Source organism: Barbus barbus (genome assembly GCF_936440315.1).
Source record: "Barbus barbus genome assembly, chromosome: 39".
Lineage (NCBI taxonomy): Eukaryota > Metazoa > Chordata > Actinopteri > Cypriniformes > Cyprinidae > Barbus > Barbus barbus.
Window position 1 is genome coordinate 9,776,983 of NC_136717.1, and position 19,706 is coordinate 9,796,688.

Genomic DNA, 19,706 nt, shown 5'->3' on the forward strand with positions numbered 1-19,706 from the left:
AATTGGACGAATTTGTGATGCCTTTGATTTTTTTTTTTTTATGCAATTTATAGGAAAAATGTTAATTGTTTAAAGGAATAGTTCTGGGTCAGTGTAGCTTGTTCGCCATTCTTTTCTTTAAGAAAAAGCAAAATTGTGCATTACAATGAAAGTGATCGGGTCATCTTAGAGAGCAATTGTTGATGAAAAATCAGTTTAGCATCACATAAATATATTTTAAAGTATAGTAAAATAGAAAATCAATATTTTAAATTGTAATAATATTTCACCATATTATTATTTTTTTCTGTATCTTGATGAGCATAAGACTAAGAGACTTTCAAAAACATTTAGAATAGTATTTTTTCCAAATGTTTGTACTGTATAAGTATACAGCATTTAAAGTTAAATGATGTATAAATAAAAAGGTTAGGAATCATATTTGTTTCAAGTGCTTTTTATTGTGGGTGTTGGGGGGGGGGGGGGGGGGACAGTATCCCACGCAGTGTCTTCAGATGCATACATCAAATTTCAGCAAATGTAGCAGGTACTCCGGGCATTCCATGCATACAGAAAATTCACATAGTATTCACACACCATACTGCAATATAGGAGTTGTATGATAGTATGCCATTCGGAAAACACAGCTTCTGTACTGATTTCAGTGTACTTGAGTTATATTTAGCAGATTCTGCAGTAGCCCCCCACTGCAGAACAAAGATCCAGGGGGCGGGGTTGGATCCACATTCAGGGGGTGGAGATGGTAGGTTTAGGGCTAGAGGTGGGTAGGTTTAGGGGTGGTTTAGGGTTTAGGGATCAGGGGGTGGAGACGGGTAGGTTTAGGTATATGTAAGGTGGGAGGAGTTGGATCTAGATCCAACCACGCCCCCTGGATCTTGTGTTCTGCAGTGAGGACCATCTCAGATTCTGACAAAAATAGTAGGTCATCAGGGTATTTCATGCATACAGAAAATTTGCATACTATGTGCAGCATATATACTGCATGCTGCAGAAATAGTAAGAGTAGTATGATAGTATGGCATTTCGAACACAGCCAGGGTTTTTTCCTTTTATTGGTGCAAAGATGAGTAGAGGTGATTTGAATTGTCATGTTACTGAACAGATATTTAGAAGCTGGTTTTAAAATACAAAGTATTTGAAATTAAAATGAAAATAAAGCTATGTAAACACTTACATTTTTACAACACTATAAGTGTGTGTCCCATCAGGTAATGGTTCAACACACACTTGTGGTTTTCATCCTCACTTGAACAGTTGGGCCAAATACAGGAAATACGTCAGTAGTCAAGTGGTCAAGTGCAAAGGCTGCAAGTGTGGGTATTTGGACAAAGCCTAAGACCTGAGACAGTCTTGTGCACTTGCTTCCTGTCGCGTGCACATGCTCTCAAGTGGCCAAGGCCGCAGGTGTGGGTATTTGGACAGGGCGCATGTCTCAAGAGCCCTCGGTCTCACCTAGGTTTGTGGTTGTGTTGCTGCTGCCGCCTCTGCTGCTTCCTATAAGTGTACGTTCACATGTTTTTTGGTAGCGATGGGCAAAATAATTGATATTAGGTATGTCAACGATTAATCGACGAGGTGTAATCGATAAAAGCTATCAATTGCCGACTAAGCAGTTTCATTTTGGGGTGTGTGCAGCTCATGTGCAAAACATGTGCAAGCAGCTGTAAATTACGGTGATGGGGCTGGATGTTTTGAGAAAATTCACTAAGATTGTGATCGAAACTTTAAAAGTGCATTAAAATAGAAACAATACAAAGTCATTCGACATGGAAAGCAATAGAAATTTAGTAACTAAGTCATGTTGAATTTTAATTTCCCCAGATAATTGTTTCATATCGGGCTCTGCGCTTTGACAGGGCTGTGGGACACAGGTAGGACTTTTATAATTCATTTTTACAATTTGTTCATTTGTTACTACGACTTAATTTGTGGCCACAAATTCTTAATTCATATCCATGAAATCTTTTATTTTCCCACCAGCATGCTTACAGTAAGAGATGCGAAAACAGGGATTAAAAGTGAATGACAAGAAAATAAACCTGTGAAATTAGAGGGTGAGACAGTGCGGATTTGGGAAAATTTTTTTTAAATATTATTAAGTTTGCGGAAATTCGTGACCAACTGGCAAAACAGAACACAAAGGTGCATATGGCTTTAAATTTATGGGTTCTAACGGCTTGACTCCAAAAGCATGGTCACGATGTAACATTTGCCTGCTAACCAATTATTTTTCTAATAAACAAAGTTTTGTACCTCACTTGTCATAATACTCTCATTAAAATATTTAATGTTTTGCTATAGCACTTCCGGTGGTTGGAAATGGTTCACTGACCGCATGGCACAGCCCCAAGCCACACGCTTTATTTAGACCAGTGGTCTCAAACTCAATTCCTGGAGGGCAACAGCTCTGCAGAGTTTAGCTCCAAATCACACCTGCTTGTAAGTTCCTAGTGATCCTGAAGACCTTTATAAGCTGGATCAGGTGTGTTTGATTAGAGTTGGAGCTAAACTGTGCAGAGCTGTGGCCCTCCAGGAATTGAGTTTGAGAACACTGGTTTAGACTAAAAACCATCCTGTCTATTAAGGTTAACGATTAATCGATTAATTGGTTGTTAATTTAATGCCTGTAACTCAAAGTTTTAAAGATATCTTAATACCCTTCTTCATTAAAAGTAGCGCGAATAACCTGTCTTTCCAGTGCTGATGCCGCACTCTCCTTTTGCGGTCTTTGATCTTGAAATGAGCTGATAATTAATCAAATTCAGCGCTTATCTGTTTCTTTCGCTGATGTGAACTCCATTAAATTTGCATGTAGCACGGGAATTGAAGACCAAATTTAAATGGAAACGTTTTAACAAATCAGAGAAAACGCATGAATTGACCAGGTGTAAATAGGCTCTATGTGTAGAGCTTGCCTGTTATTTGGATTATTAAAACATATTGAACTATTCTTCATTGTCGTGCCTGCCTGTGGATTTATGCACGCCAACTCATGACACCTGAGCTGTTGCAAATAAAATTCAGGAACCCTAAAATTGCCTTTAAAATTGTCCAAATGAAGTTCTTAGCAATGACTATTACTAATCAAAAGTTAAGTTTTGATATACAACCCGAATTCCGGAAATATTGGGACGTTTTTTTAAACTTGAATAAAATGAAATCTAAAAGAATTTCAAATTGCATGAGCCAATATTTTATTCAAAATAGAACATAGATAACATAAATGTTTAAACTGATAAATTTGTCAATTTTATGCACAAAATGAGATCATTTCAAATTTTATGCCTGCTATACAGGTCTCGAAATAGTTTTCAAAACAGTTTCAAGGTGTCTGGGCCTCGAAATTATGAGTTTCTGGAGTTTTGGTGTTGGAATTTGCCCATACCGTATGCACTTTTGCACCCCCATACCATCAGAGATGTTGGCTTTTGAACTGAACGCTGATAACACGCTGGAAGGTCTCCTTCCTTTTTAGCCCGGAGGACATGGCATCAGTGATTTCCAGCAGCAATGTCAAATTTGGACTCGTCTTGACCATAGAACACTTTTCCACTTTGAAACAGTCCGTTTTAAATGAGCCTTGGCCCACAGGGCACAACGGCGCTTTTGGACCATGTTCACATATGGCTTCCTTTTTGCATAATAGAGCTTTAGTTGGCATCTGCAGATGGCACAGCGGATAATGGTTTCTGGAAGTATTCCTGGGCCCATTTAGTAATGTCAATGACAGAATCATGCTGATGAGTGATACAGTGTCATCTGAGGGCCCGAAGACCATGGGCATCCAACAAAGGTCTTCGGCCTTGTCCCTTACATACAGAGATTTCTCCAGTTTCTCTGAATCTTTTGATGATGTTATGCACTGTAGATGATGAGATTTGCAAAGTCTTTGCATGGGATTTGAAAGCCTTTTAGTTTTCATTTTATTCCAATTTAAAAAAACTCCTGGACTTTCCACCTCTGCTTAGAACAGGGGTGTCCAAACTTGTTTCTGGAGGGCCACTCCTCCAATCCTGACCCTCTAAGACCCACATTTAGAAAAAAACTCTTAAAAAGATAATACACCATTTATATGTTATTGTGGGATTCCTCTAATGCAGAAATAAATTAGTTTAAAAAAAATTTTTTTTTACATATTTTCAGTGATTTTACTAAGTGTCTGAACAAATCTAAAGAAGATCTAAGGGTTCATTTGCAGGGTATATGCTGCCAAATAAGAACCTTAATTCAAGCTGAACTGTTGTTAGAAAGAAATATGGATGGTTGGCAAAAGATATCTTGCCTGGGGTATCCAAATATCAGTTTCCAAACCCTGATGACTACGCACAATAATTTAATACTGATTACAAAATGTACAGTCACAAGTGTGCTTGCATACAAATGATTTCCATTGAATAACCAGTGTAGAGAGATGCTTTTTGCAGCCACATAGTGTAGTTACCAGCATCAACCAGAAGGGGCAGTAGATGACTAGCCAGCTAAACCTTGACCACTTGAGGAAAAACCACTGAGAACCACTGATCCAAATGAACAACATACATATAAAGACAATGTATTAAAAACAATATAAAAACTTTATTCATTTTATGATAACATTAAAAGACTGGAGAGTGAGATGAGGTACATTAGATGGATATTGATATGTGCATTTAGGATGGTGTTTTTCATGAAGTGGTAAGTATTTGTTTATCTGACTGGAATATGTTCTAAATGACTGTCCACACTGTGTATCCCAACTGTTCAGATTCGATTTTTGTGTCCCATGATGCTCTTATCTGCATTATCTGCATAAAGATGTTGTAAAACAACATGACATTGTTGCCATTGCTCTGGATTATTACCTACAGTATTATTACTGGATTATCTGTTCTGGATTATTATGTATTATTATATCTCCTAAAAGGAAGAGGCTTTATTCCATGTTACTGTCTCCACTCTCCACCACTCTTCAAAGAGATGTGCAGTCTAGCAGTACATTTCTGCTCGATTTGCACTTCAAAACAACACAACCTTGTTTTTGCAAAGACATTTGGCATGTTTTCTACAAAAAAATGTCTGATGTATTTACATTAAACAAGGCATGAGAAAGTGGCAAAATCCAATCAGAGTGGTCAGACTTGAATCAGATGTCATCTGAAGAGGACACAAACAGTATCTTGAAACAGATTTGTAAAAAAAAAAAAAAAAGTGTTTAATGTGATTTTTTTTTTCTGTTCACATTTGCCAAATATGATCAGATTCCAATCAGATATGCAAAAAATGTGGGCAACACTCAACAAGGGTTATCAGGAGTCTGTTTATGAGAGGAGCTTGTTACAAGTGTCCGCACCATGGGGAATGCCTGGATTTTTGTAAATGACAGAGTCTTCTGTGGAGTTTACACCTGCTTTGTTTGATTGAGCTGAACTGTGTTCAGATGCACAGACTGGTATGAAAGGAATGTCGGAACTGCTGGGATCTGGTTTGGGATGATATACAATCTGGTTTCTATGCTTTCTATGTCTTAACCTGTGGGTTAGAAGGTGAAAACAATTTAAAAAGAGGCTACAAAAAGTCTAAATTTCAAACCACAATAGAATAAAACATACCACAAGAAAATGAATACTGCTGCCACCAGGAGAATTATGGCTGTAACTCCACCTATTGTTGCTGGATGTTGAATAAGAAACAAAGGAACTGGTTAAAGAAAAAACATTAATGAGCATAGAGTGGAGAAATATGAATTTCTTCCCCCAAGAAATGAACAGCAATAAATAGCACTCACATGTATGAACAGTAGACAAGCCTGCCACTGCATTTCTTCCTAAATGAAAGAGATTTTAATTCGGTTAGTTTGTTCAAAAATGAAAAATCTGTCATCGCTTTTTCACATTCATGTTGTTCCAAACCCAAATGAATTTCTATCATGGAAAATGATGAAGAGCGTATGTTTTCATTGAATGGAAAAATAATAAACTGTGGGCCCCAAAAACACAAAACGCACAATAAAAATATAGCCCATATGATTTCTGTGCTATATTCCAAGTCTTCCGTAGCCACCGGGAAGATTTGTGTAAGGAACACACAGAAAGATGTTATTCACTGAAAATCTTTCCTCCACCATATAACTCTACAAAATCTTAGCTCTAAAGTGAAGTGTACATAAGAACATACAAGATCCAGTGATGTCAAATCTGTCTTCATGTGTTATGTTTTAATAAGTGCATGCATCTGTAAAGAGCTATAGCAGAGTGGAAGGCTTTCATATGGCTTTGGGAGACTTATAGTGCATGAATATGTACTACTTAAATGCTGCTTTTATTGTGGTTTTCAGCATTTTGGGAGCTTGACAGCCCCTTAAAAATCTATTAAAGATATGATATCAAATATTTATTAAAAAGTGATGGGAAGGAAATGAAGGTGACCTCATGACGGTGGTTGAGAAAATGTCCAAAACTGTAATCTAGGATACTTTAAAGAATTACAAATATTATAAGAGTTATGATTTGTTTAACCTGGATTATTACATTTTATAAGGCAGTGGCAGAAATGTAGGAAGCTTGTATGCATGGCTTTATCCTGTGTTACTGTTTCCGCTAAATTCAACATAGTCAAAGAAATTCAGGGAAGCACTTTATTTAACGGTACGTGTACTAACATAAAATGACTCAGTTTGTTACATATGTGTAACAGTAGCTGCCTATTACATTTACATAATTACAAACAGTAAGTATAGGCTGTTCCATAACTTAGTTATACGGTTAGTATATTTTGTTTCATGTAAGTACAATGGCTACTACTAAGTACTTAATTAGGTAATTACTCTGTATTATGGACACATTAAAATAAAGTGTTACCGATATTTACCATGTATGTACCAGGGAAGTACACGTACTGTAAAATAAAGTGCTACCTTCGTATTTATGAATTACTACTACCAAAGAAATTACCTTCAGAAATAGTTGAGTTCCTCACAGATGCATTGACTCCTAATAAAAAAAACAGGAGAAGGAAAATTAGGGCAGTAGTAGGATATCAGATAAGTTTAATATTATAAATGACAATCTGTCAGAAAGATGTTAATAGTGGCAAGCAACTTCATGGATTGCAAGCCAACATATGCTAAACGGTTTAGTGTTAACAACAAGACACAGGTTTGTGTTAGTCTTGTTAACCTGTACTGAAAATGCAAAATCATGAGTAATGCAGCAGCAAAAAGACCTATTTACTGTAAATGTCGGAAAGAAGAAAATAAATGATCATCAAATATGTAATTGAATATTTTACTAACATTATGAGTGGACTTTAAGTAAAAAATTGAATTCTAAAATGATGGTTTAAATTATAAAAAATGTGATCCTGTGATGGCATAGGCGGAAATCAGGTTGATTTTCTAAGGGTTTTCCCCCCTTAAAAATATCATTAAAAACCACACTGTGTAATGATACAACGATATATACTTCATAAGTACAAACCCGATTTAAAAAAAGTTGGGACACTGTACAAATTACGAATAAAAAAGGAATGCAATAATTTACAAATCTCATAAACTTATATTTTATTCACAATATAATATAGATAACATATCAAATGTTGAAAGTGAGACATTTTGAAATGTCATGCCAAATATTGGCTCATTTTGGATTTCATGAGAGCTACACATTCCAAAAAAGTTGGGACAGGTAGCAATAAGAGGCCGGAAAAGTTAAATGTACATATAAGGAACAGCTGGAGGACCAATTTGCAACTTATTAGGTCAATTGGCAGCATGATTGGGTATAAAAAGAGCCTCTCAGAGTGGCAGTGTCTCTCAGAAGTCAAGATGGCAAGAGGATCACCAATTCCCCCAATGCTGCGGCGAAAAATAGTGGAGCAATATCAGAAAGGAGTTTCTCAGAGAAAAATTGCAAAGAGTTTGAAGTTATCATCATCTACAGTGCATAATATCATCCAAAGATTCAGAGAATCTGGAGCAATCTCTGTGCGTAAGGGTCAAGGCCGGAAAACCATACTGGATGCCTGTGATCTTCGGGCCCTTAGACGGCACTGCATCACATACAGGAATGCTACTGTAATGGAAATCACAACATGGGCTCAGGAATACTTCCAGAAAACATTGTCGGTGAACACAATTCGCCGTTGCCGGCTAAAACTCTATAGGTCAAAAAAGAAGCCATATCTAAACATGATCCAGATGCGCAGGCGTTTTCTCTGGGCCAAGGCTTATTTAAAATGGACTGTGGCAAAGTGGAAAACTGTTCTGTGGTCAAACGAATCAAAATTTGAAGTTCTTTTTGGAAAATTGGGACACCATGTCATCCGGACTAAAGAGGACAAGGACAACCCAAGTTGTTATCAGCGCTCAGTTCAGACCTAAGACAGTTGAGCAACTAGAAGCCTGTATTAGACAAGAATGGGACAACATTCCTATTCCTAAACTTGAGCAACTTGTCTCCTCAGTCCCCAGACGTTTGCAGACTGTTATAAAAAGAAGAGGGGATGCCACACAGTGGTAAACATGGCCTTGTCCCAACTTTTTTGAGATGTGTTGATGCCATTAAATTTAAAATAAACTTATTTTTCCCTTAAAATTATACATTTTCTCAGTTTAAACATTTGATATGTCATCTATGTTGTATTCTGAATAAAATATTGAAATTTGAAACTTCCACATCATTGCATTCTGTTTTTATTCACAATTTGTACAGTGTCCCAACTTTTTTGGAATCGGGTTTGTATAATTAGGAAAACAATACAAATGTAAACAGGACAGGAAAAAGTAAGTAAATAAATAAATGCGTTTTAAGTTTAGAAGCCTATTCACACAGAGGAGAAAAAACAGTTCTTCAGTAGCTGTGGAACTCCAGTAAGTAGGCTGTCAAGGCTATTTCATTCACTTTAAACATCAGATGAAGGGATTTCTTTCTCTTTAATACAGATGATGCTGAGTCATTAATCAATTAGTCATGACAAAAAAAAATAAAAATAAAGATGACCGAAGTTTTTAGCAATTATAATGTTACCTAGCTTGTTTGGTAGCTTTAATAGTAAAGTGTGTAAAGAATGTATTAAGACAAGACTGAGATGATAGAATCATGAAGTTACTTTGATGATTGTTATTATTATTATTATCCATGTGGAGAAGGGGAAGGATAAAAATAAGCTTATGCGTCTTCCTACTACTTTTCAGACATGTATAAGTTAACATTGTTTTGTATTGTTTTTTTGTTTTGTTTTGTTTATTAGTTTTTATTGTATTTATTTAACATGTTCTAAATAAAGTCTCAGTCGAAGTCACCCACTATAACTAACACAGTGATAAGCCTATGCGTGAATAGGCTAATATTGCAGATCGACCATTGTGTTGGGTTTTGCTCAATATGATGTTAATATGAATTGACAGAGAAAAGACAAATGGCAAGATCATTTTTTAAGTACACCAAAATGCCAAGTACAAAAAGTCCCCATATAAAGGCAAAACATCTTTGTGTCCCCTTCGAAGAATTGCTTGAGAAATAGTTTATTGTAATATATTGACTTTCATTCTAAGGGCAGCTTGGACATTCTAATGTTGATAACTAATTATGCATTCCCTCGATAGGAGGTAACAAACTAACTTTGGGTGACCTTGTCCTTTACTTACCAGAATCTGCACACAACATGACGTGGGTTCTCGTACGGTGTGTCAACTATGTGGTTAGTTATATACATTGCGGGTTTCATGATATGGAGGTGTGAAGATATTCACCAACATTTTTTGTACATAACAGGAAGATCTTTTGAAAGTCTGTTATGCATCCTGTCTCGTTTCAAACTCAAGTTCAACAATGAGGTCTTTATATATCAAAAATTCTTCAGGTAATGCAAGGTGGTCTGGGCCTCACACAAATCCCCACAGTCATCACTAAATTAGATCAAAGTTATTTGAGAACATTTGGAATTTAACTACATAGAAAATTAGCATGCAATATTCTAAAAAGGTTCTCTTTGAGCACTTTTAGTGCAGATTCAATAAGAATGAACTGCAGCCGGTAAAAGTGTGTTTTGCATGCGCTAACAGTGCTGACTTAGTGCCCAATTCACCAAAGGAATTACATAGATCAGGCAACGGCACAAACACACACACAAAATCTGTGCTAATGACACAAACATACAGGTACATCTAAAAAAAATTGAATATCGTGAAAAAGTTAATTTATTTCAAAAAGTGAAACTTTCATATATTTTAGATTCATTACATGTAAAGTAAAACATTTCAAAAGTATTTTGTTTTAATTTTGATGATTACAGCTCATGAAAGTCAAAAATCAGTATCTCAAAATATTACAATATTTACATTTGAGTTTTAATTAATGACCATCCCTACAGTATAAATTCTGGGTATCTCTTGTTCTTTGAAACCACAATAATGGAGAAGACTGCTGACTTGGCAATGATCCAGAAGATGAACATTGACGCCCTCCACAAAGAGGGTAAGTCACAGAGGGTCATTACTGAAAGGTGTGGCTGTTTAACAGAGTGCTGTATCAAAGCATATTAAATGCAAAGTTGACTGGAAGGAAAAATTTGGGTAGGAAAAGGTGCACAAGCAACAGGGATGACCGCAAGCTTGAGAATACTGTCAAGCAAAGCTGATTCAAACACTTGGGAGAGCTTCACAAGGAGTGGCACAGAATCCATGTTCCTTGAAGTCCAGTGTGAAGTTTCCACAGTCAGTGATGATTTGGGCTGCCATGTCATCTGCTGGTGTTGGTCCACTGTGTTTTCTGAAGTCCACAGTCAACGCAGCCATCTACCAGGAAATTTTAGAGCACTTCATGCTTTTGTCTGCTGACAAGCTTTATGGAGATGCTGATTTCCTTTTCCAGCAGGACTTGGCACCTGCCCACACTGCCAAAGGTACCAAAAGCTGGTTCAGTGACCATGGTGTTACTGTGATTGATTGGCCAGCTAACTCGCCTGACCTGAACCCCATAGAGAATCTATGGAGTATTGTCAAGAGGAAGATGAGAGACACCAGACCCAACACTGCAGACGACCTGAAGGCTGCTCTCAAAGCAACCTGGGCTTCCATTACACCTGAGCAGTGCCACAGGCTGATTGCCTCCATGCCACGCCACATTGATGCAGTAATTTATACAAAAGGAGGCCCAACCAAGTATCGAGTGCATAGAAATGAACATACTTTTCAGAAGCCTGACATTTCTGTTTAAAATATCCTTTTTTTATTGATCTTATGTAATATTCAAATTTTCTGAGACACTGAATTTTGGGTTTTCATGATCTGTAAACCATAATCATCAAAATGACAAGAAATAAAGGCTTGAAATATTTCACTGTGTAATGAATCTATATAATATATGGGATTCACTTTCTGAAATGAGTGACAAAAAAAAAATATTGACCTTTTTCACAATATTCAAATTTTTTCTGATGTACCTGTACATAAAAGCTCAATAATTTTAGCCTTTTAACTGGAAAAACAACCATATTCTTGTTCAATATATACTTATGCAGGGGTTGGCAATCTCTTCACCTGGTCACAATTACCATTACTATAAAGTGCACATAAACCTTTTTATTTTTTTCATGTATATAGCCTTACTGCCTAGTTCCATTTGGTGATAATAGCGCACTACAAATTGTGCCAGGCAGTTTTTGCAAATAAAGAACAGTCTATATTGAGCCTAAAGCAGGCACATTTGCATGAAAAGGAATTATTATTATTAATTATTATTAACCTTTATTTAACCAGGAAGTCTCATTGAAATCTCTTTTACAAGAGAGACCTGGCCAAGGTAACAGCCATACAAGTATACACATTACAACAATATTTAAACATATCCTCTCAACAAAAACACTCACAAGCTTCCAATGCCACTCTCTTTATGATGCCTTTAAATTCACCAATAGACAAATTTATCTAGTTTTAGATCTTTTTGCCAATTATTCCATGCCCAGGGTGCCCAATATGAAAATGCAGTTTTCCTCAGTTCTGTACAAACTCGAGGTATGTTAAAAAGCAAACACTTGGAAGAGCGTAGCTGGTAATTGCCAGAACAAAGACAAAGAAGAGTACAGAGGTAAGCTGGACGTTTACCTAACATTGCTTTATAGACAAAAATGTACCAGTGCTGTTTTGTACGTATAGCTAATGATGTCCAACCCACCATCTCATATAGAATGCAATGATGAGTACGGGATTGCATTTGTAATAAAATGTAGTGAAGCATGGTGAAATTGCCTTTGAACATACCAGGTGAGTGTAGAAAGCTGCTAGCGCGCTAGCTAAAGTGTGTATGAATAAAATTTGAGGAAAGAAAATCTGTGAAGATTCTCCTTAAAGGAACACTCCACTTTTTTGGAAATCTTTTTTGGCTCATTTTCCAACTCCCCAAGAGCTAAACAGTTGAGTTTTACAGTTTTTGAATCCATTCAGCCAAATCTCCGGGTCTGGGGGTAGCACTTTTAGCTTAGCATAGCATAGATCATTGAATCTGATTAGACCATTAGCATCTCGCTCAAAAATGACCAAAGAGTTTAGATATTTTTCCTATTTAAAACTTGACTCTTCTGTAGTTACATCGTGTACTAAGATTGACAGAAAATGAAAAGTTGCGATTTTCTAGGCGGATATGGCTAGGAACTATACTCTCATTCCGGCGGAATAATCAAGGAACTTTGCTGCCGTACCATGGGTGCAGCAGGCGCAATGATACTACGCAGCGCCTGAAAGTAGTCCCCAGAAAGGTAACTTGTTATGATATAACTTGGGACTACTTTCAGGCGCTGCGTAATATCATTGTGCCTGCTGCACTCATGGTACAGCAGCAAAGTTTGTTGGGTATTTCACCTGGAATACACTACGCTTTAAGCCTGGAATACTCTACGCTAAAGTCAGAGCCAGTCTGCAGATTACAGCTGACAGATTCCACAGAAAATCGACTCCGATTTTTTTAGCTTCAGACTTTGATTCTATCCAGCCGGAGAATAACAAACATATTTGATATTTTCAGCCGATTTTTAGAAAGCATATGTTTTCATTTGTAATGCGTCTCCTAGCAACAAGGCACACCTTTCTGCATGAGTTCGTTGTGAATGGAACAACTTTAAAGTCTGGTAGTGTATGATCTTCAGTCGCGTAGTGTATTCCAGTCTTTATGTGTGTGCTGCAACCAGATTTCATAATCGGTTAGGATTTTAAAACTCCTGTAGTCTGAGCCCGGCTTAATAAGTGTTAGAACACATTTTTATATCTAAAAAATGATTTAGCTTAATGAAGATTAATATGCAAATTCTGTCATCATTTATGTTTTTCCAAACCTCTATGACTTTTTCAAACTTGTTGCAACATGTCTTGCTTTAGGAAGATTGAATATGTACATGAGTAAATTAAGAGCTTGACAGCTCTTGGTCTTTATATACTATATGGAAAAGAGCAGTGTGAACATTCTGCTAAACTTCTCCTTTTGAGTTGTGTGGAAGAAGGAAAGTCATATTGGCTTGGGATGACACAAGGGTGAGTAAATAATGACAGAATGTTAATTTTTGTGTTAACTAGTTAGCCCCATGCACCTTAACCCATCATAGTAAATGGCTTCACCTGTTGTTGTAGCGAAAGAGTCTGACAGCGTATGTGATGATGTTGTTGTCTTATATTCTTTGCTTGTATAGCTGGTTGTTGTCTCATAGGTTGTTGTAATAGACTCCATCTCTTTTGTTGTGCTCATCAAAGTTGGCTGGCTGGTGGTTCTTCTTGATTTGGTTGTGACAACTTCATTTGTTGTTGTCAAAGTTATATATCCTGTTGCTGGAGTGTGTCATGTAATTAACGTAAATGTGGGCCTACCCAAACAATATAAACACATACTGTACAAGCATAATATAACATACCTGTGGTTGGCGAGCTTGTGCCATGAAGTGTGGGATGCTTTCTTGCTGTTCTTTCTGTGGTGGATGATGTGCATAGTTTATGAATTTTTGGGGTCTCTGCTAAAGCAAATAAAACATACCGGACATTTAAGTCAACAACCTATCTTGGTGATAGGGCTTAAGGGTGATTTAAAAAAAAAAAAAAAACTTTTAATCCAGTATTGGGGCCAGTTTTACTAACAGCTTGCGCTACCGCAAACCATCTTTTGCCGTTAAAATAGTAGCCTACTATCAGGTTTAACTAAAGATGCGCAGTGAAGAATTAGTACTGAAAAGGAGTGGACACAATTATCACAGTTATGGTATATGTGCCATTATTTAACGCCCAAAAAATCATGTCTTAAACTAGAGATGAGAGACTGCGTGATAGAAGGGAAAATATTTTTTTTCCACACGTAATTTATTTGGAATGCAAGAAGAACATGAAAATATTGTTTGCCAAGCCATTCATTTTTTTATTTGTTTCAGGAAATACCATGTCTATCAAAACGTCTTGCAACTTCTAGCATGTTTTGGACTCTGGTTCTTTTCAATGTACTATGGCTTATTTATTTCTTTATTTGCGACTGCTCTAATTTGCGCTGCGCTTGGTAGATTGCATTGGTCGATATGTAAATGAGATGTTGCGTCTGTGCTCTTTAATTTGCGCGTTGTTAGTAAATCACCCATCTGCGCTCTTTTGGAATTGCACTCTCACGCTAATTTGCCCTGTTTAGTAAAACTGGCCCTTGGTGTGGCGGTGCATAAATTATACACAGCACTTTTCAACAATATATACAGAAAAACCAGAGGAATTAGGAAAACTTGTACATACTTGTGGCCAAATGTGGCTTTTTTGGATCAGCTGCAAAGAAGAAACAATAAAATCAGTACATTGATAATCTGATATGTTAAGATGACTAAACCAACTTCAAGCCTACATTTCAGAATCATGTCATTTGCACTCAATCATTAATTGGTGCCAATAGTGCAGTGCAGATTGTTATAGGCTATTTTTGTAAGTAAAGCACAGTCTGTATTGAGCCTAAAGGAGGCATGTTTGCACAAAAAGGAATGTTAATTGTCTCAGTAAACTGGATTGTGATGGTTAGTGAATGGTTAGGTTCGACTCAGGTACTCATTACGCTGAGGTACCAAGTACAAACATAGTGTTTTACTGTTTAATGAATTCCTCCCTAAGGGTTAGAACACATATCTAAACATAGCTTTAGCTTAATGAAGATTAATGTGGAAATTCTGTAATCATTTATGTTTCTCCAAACCTCTATGACTTTTTCAAACTTGCTGCAACATGTCTTGCTATAGGATAACAGCTCATTATATACTATGATGAAGATGGCACTTGCGTTTGGGAAACAAAAGACATAGAAGTCATGTCCATCAATTAAGAATTTGTTTCTGTTTATTAATTGATTTGCTCATTTTAGTTAAATACTGGCCACAATTTAGCTAAGGTAAAAACAAGGGGGCAGATATGGCTTGTACAGGGGTCAAGTATCTTTGCAACAAACAAGACTCTTACGTATACACTTGAGAGGAAGTTCAGAGTGCCAGGATGCAGTGCCATTTTCTTGAGTGCATATGATCTGGCTGGATGTTCCTGCTTTCCTTACATAGCCCTCTGCACACTGAATGCGAATACGGGAACCAATGTTATATGGTAAGTTTGACACAGGTACTGTGTTGTCTCCCAGTTCTGGTTTTCCACAGTTACCTGAGACAAAGTAAGAGAATTGTCACTAAAATATCAAATATGAAACTCATGGACACAATCAAATTCACCAACACATTTGCAGTGTTTCCCACAGACTTACACTTTAAGTGTGGCAGCACTTCCCCTGGGGGAAATATAGCCTATATAATGTAAATATAAAACGGCAGATGGTCATATTGAAAATGCAAATCTATTCCCTGCCAGCAGGTGGCGCTTTTGGAACTGCAGAAATACAGCGGCTTCCATGGTAACAGCTTTTTGTGGGCAGTCAGTTGGTTGCCATGTTTACTTTAGCTGGTGTGAAAGCTGATACACACCAGAAAAAAAAAAACCCAAGTACATCTGAAACAATGGCCTGGGGTTCATTTGACATATTATTAGCATCTTTGCTTCTCCTGGTCACAAGGAAACTATGTTATTATGTTTTACTGTATGGTTATTATGTTTTACTATATGGTTAAAAGACATAGGTGTTCAATTAAAAATCTATACTTTTCTCGAAGATGGTATAAAAAGCTTTTCAAAACCATATGAGACCAACATGAATGCAACAAACTCAACACGCTGTTTGCTTAAAATCAACGAATTAAGCTTAAAAAAAGTCAAAGGGTCAAATTAAAATAATATAATTCTGGTACATAAATCCTTGATTTGTGGTACAAAAAATCTTCAGTGCATTGTTAGACAAGACAGTACATATAGCTGTTAAAAAGGAGAGGTTAAAGTTACAGTTTGGAGGGGTTCTGCATTCCCCCTCTAGTGGAATGAGGAAACAGTGGGACTATTTACAATCATTTATCTGACACATACATATGATAAAAAACTGTCCTGAAACACAAATCACCTCAAAATATAGCGCTTATCACATCAGTTTCGCTGATGTTCAGTAACTTAAGTGTGAGTAATCTCACTGAATTGGGAATTAGCTAAATTTGGATAACATGATTATTCTTTGGAAGAGCAACTGTGCAGTAAAGAGGTGCTTTTGTAATCTGTAGAAGTCATCTTCAACCACTCCTAGAAATATACAACATTTATTACATCCAATGTATGATACAAATACAAGATGGTATTAATAAACTGACTTATATATTGACCTTTTCACTCTTATTTTAACAGTATATATTCCACTTTAGCTGAACAAAATTTAGGTTCTTATTCACAAAAAATCACACATCTTAACGGCAATATGTAATTTTTGATGACGCAGATAAAAAAATGCCACATCCTCCTTTGTGTGCATTTCTGATAATGTTGTGACTAAAGCCAAAAAAGAATGTTCTAAAGATTCTTTAACTCTTGAACTTCAATAGCATAGAACAAACAATATCCATTATGTTCACTGTTGGTATATTAATAATTTGAAAGCTATTTATTCAATTATGACTCAGTATTATTGGTTAGGGAAAGTAACTGAAAATGAAACCATGCACAAATGCATTCTATTTTTATTATTTACAATTGCTGACATTTACAAGTAATCACCATTTTTCCATTAATCAAGATAATTAACCACAGAGTAAGAAGAACCAGTTTTTATAAAACTTGATTAGCAGAATGGTTGACTTAAAATTAATCATAATTAATAAATCGTAATTAGAGGGAAAGATTAGCTGTTAACGTCTTAAATTTAATTGTGTACCACACAAAGACACTGTATGGTTTCAGAAAACATGGACTATGTTTATGGTGATTTATAGACTGGTCACTATAAACTGCTGTTGTAGAATTGCATGAAGAATCTTCAAAACTATTGTTTTGTGTTCAACATAACAGCACATGGGTTTCAACTATGATGGAGAGTAAATAATTACATTTGTTAAAATGTTTTTTTTAACATTTAGAATAAATATTGTAATGTAACAATTTAAACTTCTAATTTCCAAACAATCAGCTCAGGTATCAGTACATAATAAAGTTTCTTTGCTGAACAAGTAAAGCTGATCATGGATTGCCATTGTGTAAATATACCTTTATTTGGATAAATATATATATACGTATACATACATATATACTTACACACACACACACACACACACATACAGTGTATATATATGTATACATATGTATGTATATGTATACGTATATATACATATGTATATGTTGTATTTCACCACTTCCTTTATCTTTCCTCCAACACTTGTTTAAATCGATTTATCAGTAATAATGTCAACTGAAAACAATTGCTGATTGTTTTAATGGCTCAAATTCAGCAGTGTTCAATTCCTGCATTTACACCAACGGCATTGTCTATTTTTCTACAAGCATAAAAAAATGGAAAAAGCTCGGTATTTTAAGAAAAACAAAATAAATATACAAATAAATAAATATATAAGCAAGCTGCAAACAATATCATTATTATTATTTCAGTCTCGGGACTGTCAAATGAACGGGGTTTCACTTGGCTATTTCATATTCCATATTCAAGCTAAAGTTCCTTTTACTAGTTTCTTTTTCCAAGACGTGGTTTCGGTTTTTCTTTCTTGTTTTTTTTACTTGAAGGCCGGAGAACGTGCTTTAGCCAAGCTATTCAATTTATTAATAGCAGAATCCATAGTTAAGTAGTAACGCTGAACCTTAACATAATATATGCAATAACGCTGTTCAGGTTTGGTCAGCATGTAAATCTGTATTTTTACGTAGTGTTGATCCAAACTTACCGCGTGCTCTGGCAATATTATGCATATATGCCGCCGTTATGAAAATCAATTTAACGAGCATATGCATGTCCACTTGTCACGGAGAATTCAGAGGGAACGCCGAAGGGTAAATCCTCATTAATGTGTGTGAAATAACAGCGACTAGCAGAGAAGTGCGACATTTGTACGCCTTTAAGTTGAAACGTCACGTTCTCTTTCACTTTCACTTTTGCTTTTGGGCGAGTCCGTGCGAGCTGTGTACAGGGAATAGGCTATATCTGCAGTTCCTGAAGAAAATGCTTAAAATGGACTTGTAAACTACAGTTAAGGGTAAGTAGCCTATATGTTTTTAAATTACGTTCTATATAGCCTACTGTAAATGAAAACCTACACCACAGCTGCGAGTCATGTGGGTGTAGTGACACTGAGCATATGCATTTCCTCTATTATGGTCAATGTAAGATTAGATAGTGAAACAGATGCCAGAAAGAAAGGACCAATCACAATCCAGTATTCAAATACATGCAAAAGAGAGAGTAAGAATCCTCAACGCTTATTGGACAAAAAAATTAGCATAAGCTTTGTCCAAAATTGCTCCTTAACTTAATTAACCATCAATTAGGATATATTCTCTCCATTAAAAAGAGCCAGCGATTTTGGACCCTGAGTGTTTTTGCATACACTCTAAAAAATGCTGGGTATACAAACCAGAGCTGGGTGAAATATGGAAAAACCCAGCAATTGGGTTGTTTTGACCCAGCGGTACCCAACCTTCTGGGTAGTAACATCTCTGGTTACTCATGTAACCTGGGTTCCCTGAGAGGAGGGAATGAGACATTACGTATGGGGAATGTATAAAACCCCGCCGTGTGAAAAACTGTGCCGGCCAGCTCGCACATAGCCGATGCAGAAGATAAGGCGCTGAGGCAGTAGTAAGACAATTCAGTGCGCTCGCCCCTCCTCCTCTAGGTCTGGGGTGCCATATGGTGACGCTCGCCTGTGACAATAAATCCTTTCTCAGCGGAATTCGCCACAGGGGGGCCGACGACAGGTTTATCAACTCTGGAAACCATGGTTAGTTGGGCCATTTCAGTGCTACCAGAATCACTACTCTCTGATCTTTTGCAGCCCTAGTGGCAATATTTTGACTGGGGGAATGCATATTTCCGACCGGTGGGCCAGCGGCTCGACAGCACATCCCCTTTCAGGGTAGCAGTTGTCAGCGAGAAGTATAGTGGGCAGTGGGTGTTCTCTTCCAACGCAAAAAGGTCAATCTCCGCTTCGCCAAAGAGACTCCAAATCAACTTTACTGTTTGGGGGTGTAATCTCCACTCCCCGTGAACAATGCCCTCCCTGGACAGCATGTCCGTGCTGCGATTCAGACTGCCCAGTACATGCACTGCTCGAATCATAATCAGAATCAGAATCAGAAACTTTATTGC

General features: G+C 36.7%; 1 protein-coding gene across 4 annotated transcripts; it reads right to left on the reverse strand.

Moving 5' to 3' along the window:
* Positions 1-3,173: 3,173 nt before the first annotated feature.
* Positions 3,174-18,711, reverse strand: il15ra (interleukin 15 receptor subunit alpha). Of its 4 annotated transcripts, none has more exons than XM_079398775.1 (9): positions 18,286-18,711; positions 15,434-15,625; positions 14,726-14,755; positions 13,873-13,971; positions 13,583-13,789; positions 6,930-6,968; positions 5,765-5,803; positions 5,589-5,649; positions 3,174-5,508 (listed from the first exon to the last, which is right to left on the reverse strand). In XM_079398775.1, exons 1-9 carry the CDS (start codon positions 18,350-18,352, stop codon positions 5,298-5,300), a joined length of 945 nt encoding a protein of 314 aa, XP_079254901.1. In that variant the 5' UTR covers positions 18,353-18,711; the 3' UTR covers positions 3,174-5,297. The 4 variants fall into 4 exon arrangements, with proteins under 4 accessions (XP_079254901.1, XP_079254900.1, XP_079254902.1 ...); XM_079398774.1 differs by having other exon boundaries at positions 4,318-5,508; positions 5,589-5,676; positions 18,286-18,479; XM_079398776.1 differs by lacking the exon at positions 13,583-13,789 and having other exon boundaries at positions 4,318-5,508; positions 18,286-18,483.
* Positions 18,712-19,706: the final 995 nt, after the last annotated feature.

Coding starts and splice junctions, on each gene's coding strand:
- il15ra (XM_079398774.1), bottom strand. CDS start 18,352: ATGCATATGCTCGTTAAATTGATTTTCATAACGGCGGCATATATGCAT. Junction 14,756..15,433: donor ACTTCCTCTCAAGTGTATAC/GTAAGAGTCTTG, acceptor TCTTCTTTGCAG/CTGATCCAAAAAAGCCACAT. Junction 5,804..6,929: donor GAACTCAACTATTTCTGAAG/GTAATTTCTTTG, acceptor TCTTTCATTTAG/GAAGAAATGCAGTGGCAGGC.